This window comes from Haliotis cracherodii, unplaced genomic scaffold (genome assembly GCF_022045235.1).
Source record: "Haliotis cracherodii isolate W230 unplaced genomic scaffold, xgHalCrac1.p SCAF_2, whole genome shotgun sequence".
Classification (NCBI taxonomy): domain Eukaryota; kingdom Metazoa; phylum Mollusca; class Gastropoda; order Lepetellida; family Haliotidae; genus Haliotis; species Haliotis cracherodii.
Window position 1 is genome coordinate 7,541,073 of NW_027266275.1, and position 10,619 is coordinate 7,551,691.

At 35.9% G+C, this 10,619-nt stretch overlaps 1 protein-coding gene across 2 annotated transcripts; it reads right to left on the reverse strand.

Moving 5' to 3' along the window:
* Positions 1-232: 232 nt before the first annotated feature.
* Positions 233-9,716, reverse strand: LOC139469667 (ER lumen protein-retaining receptor 2). 2 transcript variants are annotated; one of them, XM_071251902.1, is made up of 5 exons: positions 9,575-9,716; positions 7,074-7,333; positions 5,983-6,235; positions 4,616-4,643; positions 233-2,538 (listed from the first exon to the last, which is right to left on the reverse strand). In XM_071251902.1, exons 1-5 carry the CDS (start codon positions 9,663-9,665, stop codon positions 2,487-2,489), a joined length of 684 nt encoding a protein of 227 aa, XP_071108003.1. In that variant the 5' UTR covers positions 9,666-9,716; the 3' UTR covers positions 233-2,486. The 2 variants fall into 2 exon arrangements, with proteins under 2 accessions (XP_071108003.1, XP_071108004.1); XM_071251903.1 differs by lacking the exon at positions 4,616-4,643.
* Positions 9,717-10,619: the final 903 nt, after the last annotated feature.

The window sequence follows — 10,619 nt, forward strand, 5'->3', positions numbered from 1 at the left end:
TATAACTTCTGGTCTTCTGTATAGTGCAATTTATTTACTAGGGCTACTAGTATCCACAATAATTTACTGAATTATCAATATTTTGTCTGTTGTACCAAAGATGTCAGACAGGAAATCAATGTCAACTCTAATCAACATTGATTTCAATTTACAGAAGTTAAATTAAAACAAAACAAGGCCAAGGGTGAACTATGACCTTGATGAATAAAATGAAAATAAAAACAGACCAAAGCATAGTTAAGTGTTTGTCTTTATTTATACAATTCATTTGTTGCTTACAGCAAGTTGGTGAAAGGTTTTTGACAAGACGTCGCATATCATTATATCATTTTTAACAATGAAACCAAAGATAGTTGAATAACTACTCTATCTGCATGCATCAGTCTACACATGGTTTAATATGGTAGATTACAGCTGTTACGAAGAATCAAATCCAGGCACCATTATGAAATAATGAATAAATAGTCTGTACAAATGAATGAAATGGCAATAACAGTAAACGACAGGGGTCCATGATATCCACTGGAAGGAGCAGAGAGCTACTATTCAGTTACGGAGAGTACTTCTATAACCCATGTCTTGGTGAGAAGATCAGCAGTAAACTAAAGCAGCGTCAATGGTGGTATTTTACTTACATGGATACAGAAAAGGAAATACCACACCTCTTGACTTAACTGAGTTTGAAAGCAAAGGATAGTTTTTGTGAAATATCACCATGGACTCTTGTTAGACTGAATACTGTACATGTTTTAGTCTATTGTTTCTGGACCCCTGTCTTGACTTTTAAGAGTGAGGCTTGTACAGTACATACAGACTAGTTGTAAAGATGTTCCTATCACTGGGGTAACAAAGGTCATCTACCTGATGCCCCAACATGGGTTCCCACTATTACAAACCATGTATACAATTCAAATGTATTCACTCGCTTTAACAAAGTCTCGCACTACACGAATGACACCAGTAGTTGTAAATCAAGGCTTGCTTAATTGATCCAAACATTTACCGGATATTGCTGAATTTTCATACTTATTACCAATGATTATTTTCTGCCTTACATGATTACTTCTAGCACAGCGTTATGGATCCAATTCTACAAGTTTGTAAGAGCAAGATGAGCTAGCGAGAAACAGTGGCTTGATCATCAACACAATATCTTCCATCTGGTCCCCATCGAGACAGCAAAACACACAATATGGCATCAGTAGACATGACATATGTACAAAATGCACCTATTAAGAAAATAGTACTATCTTATATCCCTCACGGAAGTCAGATATGCTTCATACAATACTACTGCTGGTTGACATTTTGATGTTAACATGACCGTAACAAAACAAGTGTTGAACTATACATTCACACAGACCATTCTATACTATTGTATGCTACTCCCTGTAGTTGGAATATCCATGAATTGTTCACAGGCAAACATTCTGATGGACATCCTTAGCCGGAATCATTGATGATCAAATACTGGCACTTTTGTAATTTCTACATGATGCAGATTCTAAACACGGGAGTCTGACACAAGATCTTATTTTGTACCCCTAGTGAGTATACTTGTAAACAATGGAACCAACAAAAGCATATCCTATAAAATAAATTGTAACAAAACTAAAACTATTGATAATGAATATTGAACAATAGAATTGATAGTATCTGTTCACATCACAAACCTGGGGGGCACATGTCTAATTTGAAGCAACAACATATTTAATTTAATAGAGTACCGGGTACATAACACCATGTGATATTGATGAACCTCAAACAGGCTCTGTAATTATAATTCAAAACAATCTAAAGCAGATATCATTAATTAGACATGTGCCCATAAACATACCAATAAGAATTTCAGAATAGAAAGTCCAACGCCAAACCGGCCAGTTAGAAAATAGCCCAAATTCCATTTATAAAATACTTTTCATCACCTTGCAGGCAGACATACACAACATACATTCTGATGGCTATATTAAAATACCGCAGCATGATCAACTTCCTAGCAACAGACCAATCAAGTAAAGCATGCTCCTTTGTTGACACAACTAGAAGGGAAGTATACAGTTCTGTCGCTAGTCTCGTGATCAGGGACTTCTCATGATTAGTGTTAGTAGATACACGAATCACCATGTATACGACTGCTGGATCACCCTAGTCATGTTGACATGGTTGAGACTAAAATCACTGGTTATTTGCAGATACACAAAAACTCCCAACTGAGATGTGAACATTAAAAGTCACTTACAGACATTATTTTATATCTCTGATAGAACCAAGAATGTTAACAATCTGAACGTATTTACAGTTATTGTTCATGATAATTTCTTATACTTATACTGGACATAATTTGAAGCTATGGTCAGTAACTGGAGCCAGGTTGATATCCAATTTCTGTTCTGAACTTCCTGGAAGCTCCTGGAAGCATGCCTTACTTCTTCAGTCCACCAACATTGACCCATATCCAGCCCTCAGTATTCACATGAGGAAAGTTTCTAGACAATATCTATCCTTAAGCCGGTAGGCTGAGCTTCTTCCCCTTCAAAACTGAAACAAGAAAAAACAAAATAAAAATTGCATGATAATGAAAATATGACAAGGAAAATCATGTGTTCGTCACTTACGATAAAATATTTCTGAAAATGCTCCAATATAACTGTAGGCTACTGACATCCTGAGTGTATGTGTCTCGGAACACAAGTGTACCCGGTACTCCATTCCTAGACTTGTACAGTGAAACCATGGAAACCAAAGATACTGTTACTTGATGGTCGGGACAGAATCTTTATTAACACTTTGGCCTAACATCAACATGCTGTAAAAACGGAAATTGATAAACATGATATATACATCAAAAAAGAAGTTAAAGAAAAACTGATGTTTTTCATACAACTGTAGTTAATTTGTCATGGCATTACAGATTAACTATAGTCATGTGACAAAACATTGGGTGTTCTTTTTACTTCTTTGGAGTAGCATGTTTGTTTCTACTGAGTGCTTTGAGTTACTAAATTTTCACTGTGCACAAAGTCATATGTCACGTAAGCATGCCAAGAAATACACATTATTGTGAACCATACAGTTTTATCTCCAGCATCTGGTAATTACTTCACTGACCTAGGTGGGAATACCATTTTGTAAGCAGAAAACCGTGGCAAATACATACATACATATACATGTGCATATGAACATCTACATGTTATTTCCACTCCCAGACATATAATACAAAAGCAACAGTTCAGTCGACAATCAAACTAGATAAGATGTTCACAGGGAGATAACTGAAACCATGAATGTGGTCAGACAAGCAGTAAAAGGAATGGTATAACAGATAAACTAACAAAATTAACAGCAAAATGTGAAAAAAAATAAAAAAATAAAAAATCCCACAAATGATTGGCATGTTATTATTCAAAGTGTTTATGTAGAACCCAGGAATTCTTTTTTTATATTTGACCTCAGCAATCTTCATAAGAAGTATCCTTTGGGCTGATGTAAACTTATTTATTTTAAATGGGTTTCCTTTGTTATCAAATTGGCAAGTGTTTAAAAGGGTTAGTCATTTTACTGTGATAAGTCTGTTCGGTTTTGTATGTATCTAATGTAAAATGATCTTGAAGAAATCCATCATCTTATTTCAAAAGCATCAATAGATTGTATATTCCATCATCAATTGAGCAGCTGTCAAGAGCAAAGGTCAACTTTGTGGGGGGGGGCACCCTAATGTTATTATGATCAATCATGGAGTAATTTCGAGGAATCATATTTGAGCTTTACATGCAGTTTACATCCTGAAAAAATGCTGATGAAGCATAAAGCATTTGTCTAAATCCAGGGTTAGTATTCACTACAGTACACTTAGATTGCTACTGGCAAGTCCTTCATGCACATGAAATGGGTGAAAAAGCATCTGTACTCCAGGGTTGATTCTCACAGTTTATGGGATAAGTACAGGATATATGCAAACTAGAATACTCATGCTATATTATTATTTAGGAATTTCGACATGGTGAATGGGAGTCCATAATCAGCAGGTATGTACATGACCACTATGCTGTGATGGTTTGCCTATCAGTAGGTGTATAGATTAATCAAACAACGACAAGGTTAAGACATAAGTGAGTACTGTACATTGTGCAAATAGCTGATCAGGGCAATGGTGTGCAGGAATGCTCAGCTATCATGAAGGATAAAATTCAAAGACGTTACAAAGAATACCATCAAACTTTAAGTGTAATATTCAAAATCATGTGGCGTAATTGTACTGCATGGTTTCAGGTTGGTTCATTCTGTCCATATTTGTTAAAGCCATTATTCTCAAAACTGTCTTAAACAAATTTGGCAGTGAAAACAAGGTAAAGACAAATTTCGCATTAAAAATTGTAAAGATGTTCTAGGACAATTTGTCTCTAATAAAATCCCTGTATGGAGTACATTTTTGGGGGGTGGGGAATCTGAAAATATTATCCATGGTAGTTCAAAATCCGAAAATGCAGGAAAATTGGAAGGCTAAACCAAGGGGAGAGAGACCCAAAGCCACTTGTGTTGTGTTCCAGACTCAATGATGCTACTCTAGCCATGCAAACCAAGGCAGCAACATATATCATTCCCAAGATTTTCGTACCTCATGTCCTTTATAGCTTTGAACTGACCTGAAAATGATTAATTTGAATACTTTCATGTCATCCGTAGTAAGAATTTTGTTCATGTTTGGGAAAGACTTAAGTATCAAAATATAACATTCAATTTTCCTTTTTCTAAATTGACCAAGTCAATATATTTCCCCCTAAAAATATGACATGTTTTTAGGATGTGATTAAATGGATTAGTTGATGTCTTTCTGTCTTTGCCTCTTCTAATATATGATTAGATAGTTCACACAAACAAATACTAACAATCTTCACAAACATCGACCAAAACAAAAGGCACAACGGGAAACTTTTGGCCATGATTTAGAAAGAATTGCTTTCTGAGGTGTCACTTTACCAGTAAGTATTTTTTTATCATATTGTAGATATTCTAACATGTAGGTTGCTTGATCATGTTGATGATATTTTGATCAAATAACATATAAACATGATAAAGTTTTTGTTTCAGGAACAAGGGATAGACAACCGTTTCATTATTTTTGCAAAATCAACATAAATCTGTAACTGAATGCCTGCATACATCACATACATCATACATTAGTGAAAATGTTATCTATAAGTGTACAAAAAAGTACAAGTAAACTGATTTTAGGAAGTATCTTCCATATGATGTATACATTTATAGGAACAGCCAATGACTACAGCAAGTATTTATACATGCCACAAGATGTCAGAAATATGTAAATTTAACATTCTTTCTCTCTGCATTGGTTGAAACAAACTCCTACAGAATGATACTTATCACAGGATGCAATATGGTTTAGTGAGGATGTGTGAAACATGAATAAAGTGCATGTGCTAACATGCCTGCCATACATCATAATAATCAGACCATCTTGTCATACTGAGTTTTAATGATCACCCAAGAAGCATCACAGCATTAGAAACCAAACCAAAGGCCAACATGGTGCACAATAAACAAAACAAGTGGCTGGCTGCCAGTTTTACAAATTTATCAACAGCCTAAACTATCCAAGACAGTCTGCTTGGCAAATGCTGGAAGTTCCATATCCAACAGAGAAACTAATCTGTCAAAGTAACAAAGAATTAATCTGTTGATGTAACAAAGAATTGATTATTTGTTATTTTAACAAAGCAACAAGCAAATTCTGATAATTTGACACACCAGAGCCGATGGTAATTTGCCAATTCAGTTTAGTGTCTAGAAATCTAAAACCTAGTTAATTTCAGGCAACCTGTCATTCATGCTAGGGTGGGATGCCAACTATATGTACTTGCCTAAGCATGAGGTTATATTGGAGCACTTTCAGTACAACAGAGGACCAAAGACAGCACCAAACAGTTACTAAACAAACAGAAGAAAAACTTGTAAAACACCCACCTTTAGTGATGTACAAGTAGAAGAAATCGCAATACAATATTGTCTGTACACATCCAGCCACCACAGCTATCAAGTCAAAGAATCCCTCGAAGTAGTAACGGTACAGCCAGTTGAAGATGTACAGAGCTCTGTAGGATCCCAAGGCAAACAGGTAATGGCTGGTGATGGTCTCGGCCTCACCGGTCTTGCTCACCATGAACAGCTGTGGCAGGATGGCCACTGACTCCAGGTAGATGGAGAAGGTCCACAGAATCTGTACAATATAACATCAGAATTATAGCCAACTACCCATATATTTGAACATGCTAACAATCATGCAACTATGTCCAGTCAAGTCCCATTAATCCGTCATGGCTGGTTGCATATGATTATGTCGGATTAACGAAATTAAGTAGTACCAACGTTCATCGGTCATAGTTCGCGAAAGGTTCTTCCGACGTGACCTGTAATGGGATGTCCTCAGCGAAAGCGAGAACTTGTATCTGATTTTAATGAGATTGAGGTAATCTAAGCATGCGATTAATCCTGTTTTCTTTACTTATAGCATTAACTGTTTATTGTTAAGCAAAGTTTATCTCTGCAGCTTTGTAATATGGAACTGCCAGCCGACTCGTCTCGCAACAAAATACTGGTTGTGTACTCGCGGGCAGATGACCATAGAATATGCTGATCAGTGTGTTGGGGTGGGACTGATTAATGAGTGATTTCGGTAATTCGTTCGAAAATTAGGTGTGTCGGAGTCTGAGTGCGAGAATGTCAGATTAATGCACTGATTTAATCCGTTTTCATCATTAGTCGGATTAACAAGACTTGACTGTTGACTGTATTAAATATATATGAGCCATAAATGATACTTGTTCTAAAAATATAAGACATTAAGAAGTTTGCAAACTATTACCGTACTCAGTTTTGAAAATGACACTGCAGCGATTTAAAGTCCATACATTGATGTCATTTCGACTTTCTAAGTACTTTGCTTTGTTTAAATATTTTCTAATTTCATATAATTAAATAATATCTGACACGCACACTTCCTCTAAAAGACGGCAAATACATAGTGATTACTGAAATCAATAACAAAATACACCAACCTCAAGGGGAGAGAACTCATGATTGACAAGGAAGGCCAAGCCACCGACTGGCACCACCAAAAACTCCATTCTGAATGTATCGTGGTTACTGTCATAAGTGGCCCTGAACTTCATGAACATAAGGAAGACTGTGAAGAATGACGATGTAAGGAAGAACAGCTTCATGGCTGTGTTGTAGATCGAGATGAATGAAGTGAACAGATCCAGGTATCGTGAGGTAAACACCAGGGCGAAAAGTATCTGACTCTTGCCAGAGATACCTGAAAATAAAATAGGTATCACATTATTCAAACTGTTAAATACAAAGCGATAACTGTGTGCAATTATTTGATATAATTGTCAAATAATATCTTGAGGTTTGAATGGCTTTGTGACAAGATGAAACATCTCAATCAATATTGTACTGTCAAAACCTACATTTTTTGAAGACACGAAACATTTACGGATAACAGCCTTTTTTTTGGTTGTGACGACATTTTGGGGCTTCTTTCCCCTTCATTACATTGTTTCCAATTTCCATGTGCACCCTCAGGCTTTGTCTTAACAAAAATGACAACAAAACCCCTACATAACAAAAGCCTTGAGACAGGTGCCCTCATTACAATTACAGAAGAACCTGGGGATAGGATAAGCATGATTAGAAGGAAGTCACTTTTCCACATTTAGTTTTTAGGAAACTTTTGTTTTTCAATATTTTCCATTTATTAATGATTACTCTTTTACAACATTATTACTGGAAATATACAAATTGAAATATATAACCAAACTCAGATACTTTGGTCTTGTTTTTGTTCATCTAAAGAGCAATAAAGCCCAGCCTTCTAAATCCATGCTAGTCTGATAGGTTGAGACTACAAATTGCGCCGAGGAAAATCCAATTATGGTAGTCATCATTGATTTGTAGCATTTGAAGACTATAGTTCTGAACCAGTTCTCAAAAGCTTCAATTTTGCTACAAACTGTAACAGAATACAACTGATAGAAAATGAAAACACAGTAAACACTTTTTGTCTCGTCCACTTGTCCTCTCGACTTTTTACAAAATTCTAGTGCTAGAAGCTCTGAATAGGCAATCCTCTATAAAAAGCAGCCTCGACTTATCCTGGCATTAGTGAAATGAACCCTCCATGAGTAAAGATGATACCATGTGAATCATCATGACATAAACATGACCAGGAGACTATGGGTCCATGAAAATTTACAGATACACTCACTTGAATGATTACAGCATTATTAGTATTAACATTATTAACATTAAATGATTAACTGCCTGTAATTGTAATTTGAAATAAAGGAAACGCCTTAAATTTCCTTACCATTTTAATTTATCATAACCATTAAATTATAGATCACCAGTGAAAATTGTGGTATACTATGATTATCAGACTATAAAGTCCCACGCTTGCTTGACAACGGTTTAAGGAACTATACCGAAATGTCGCTTTCACAGTTATTAAAGAAGTTGTTATCCATAAATTGTGCCTACTTTGTCATCCACAAGCTTCTGAGTAATGCATATCAAACAATTCAGCCCCACAAAAGCAATGCTACCCACTGATTTGAAATGCTAATCAATAACAGGACCATGAGATTTTTATAAACCTGCTTCTTATCTAAATTGGTATTGTTAGCAGTCTGATTTGGTTCAATGAACTGGCTTCCTGCATTGAACATGTTGAAGACAAATTATGAACAATACATCTAATTAAACAACAAATAATCAAGGACACCTCCAGCAACAGATCTTAATTCTCACAAATGGGACACAATTGCAAAAGGAACATGTGCAACTCCTTACCTAATTTTACCCTGAGCATGCAATAAAATGACCCTATTTAGCAATGTTTTCTGTTGGGTACCAAACTCAAAACAGTGTTATACAGACCTACAACTTCAAAGGCAGCTAATGCGAACCAAAAACATCATACAAGTGGAATTGTAAATGGTGTGGGGCTTATTTCAAAATCGAAAATATCTAGAGCATCAACGAGGGGCAACTAAAACCATTTAAAAAGTTAGGGTAAAACAAACATTCCACCGTGTCATGTCCATACTGTTTATTACTTCATGTTTTCTCAGATGCTAAGACACCTACAAATTAGCCTATAGAATGGTTTTAAACACAAATGGTAAGCGAGGATGCCACGTCAATGCCACTTGGTGATTGGCAAAATGTTGCTACGTGTACACTGGAACTTCTCAGTACCTCACTGGGCCTGGGGGATCAAATTACACTCGGTTCAAAGACAAGTCACCAAGTTTCCTGTATTTCATTTTATCAAGCACACACAAATGGAATAATGAATCTGGCTTTTGCAAAATAAAAATAAAAATACATCATGACAACAGCATTAGAAGATATGATGATGTTTAAGGTTCCTGGGTGTCTTATTTACAAACACCTATTGGGACCTAAGTTAACGTGTCACCGGTGCATTTGCCGGTTGTCCTGTCGCTACTTAAAACACCCAAACCAGGTACAAAATGAAACCATACTTCACCTGCACATGATCTCGTCTTCCACATCTTTAGCAATAGCAATACTATTGCTAAAAGATGGGACATATCACCGCAAAGTCTGAAGATATTCATCTTGGATGCGTCTGCTAGCTCTCACACGTTCCACTATGGCGGCTGCGGACGTGGCTCGAACTGTATTATGGGAAAGGAAGTTATCAAGGGAAATAATTCACCACGAATAATAAAACTAACCTGTAAATAATAAACGTCGTGTCATAAATCTGTCAACGTTCGCACAAAGGTGGTGCATAGTAACTGCTTTAGGCATTTCGACAAACATATACATCACCCAGATATTTTATTTGTTTTTTTCTTCACGTATTACGTTTTACAGCTATTAGCACAAAAAAATGGGCAATGGCGCATATACAACTTGTACACGTTGGCGAGGAGTGAGTGAGCGAGCGAGTGAAAGGGACGCTTCTCCATAACACAACTGAATTTAGCAGAGCTTTGCTTGCCTTACTCCTATCAGATGTGGTAAAGTCTCCTTACCTGTTGTGCCAGGTAAAAAAATAGACTTATGATCACATAATGATGGAGCTATCAAATAATCACACGCCAATGATACAAATAATAATAATTGTTTTATGGCACAGTGATCATTGAAACAAAACTATTTTGTAAAAGGAATAACAAAAACAACAATGATGATGATGATAATAATAATATTAATAATAATCTCCATCATAATAATAATAATAATCATACACTACTACTAATCATAATCATAATCATCCTGATATCATACAGCTACAATACAAATTTACATAATTTATAAGAATAAAGGTAAATAAAGTTAAAAATTAATTCATTAAAGTAAAATCTTATCGTCTGGCGCAGTTGGCGCACTGGCGTCACATGCATATTATTTCAGTTATATGACAACGTGTCAGCTTGATGTGGGAGAAGGTCCAAAAGTGATAGAGGTCTTAGACGTTTACAGCTTTCTTGAAACCCACGAGCACGGGTATGGTGCTAACGAACATTGAAACAAAATCAGGACTCGGATCCACTATCAGAGCT

What these genes read in the sequence shown, in the direction of transcription:
- LOC139469667 (XM_071251902.1), bottom strand. Translation starts at nt 9,665, where the DNA reads ATGAATATCTTCAGACTTTGCGGTGATATGTCCCATCTTTTAGCAATA. An exon ending in ATGAGTTCTCTCCCCTTGAG is followed by an intron (nt 6,236 to 7,073) that starts GTTGGTGTATTT and finishes TATATTGTACAG; the next exon opens with ATTCTGTGGACCTTCTCCAT. An exon ending in AAAGCTATAAAGGACATGAG is followed by an intron (nt 2,539 to 4,615) that starts GTACGAAAATCT and finishes TTCTTGTTTCAG; the next exon opens with TTTTGAAGGGGAAGAAGCTC.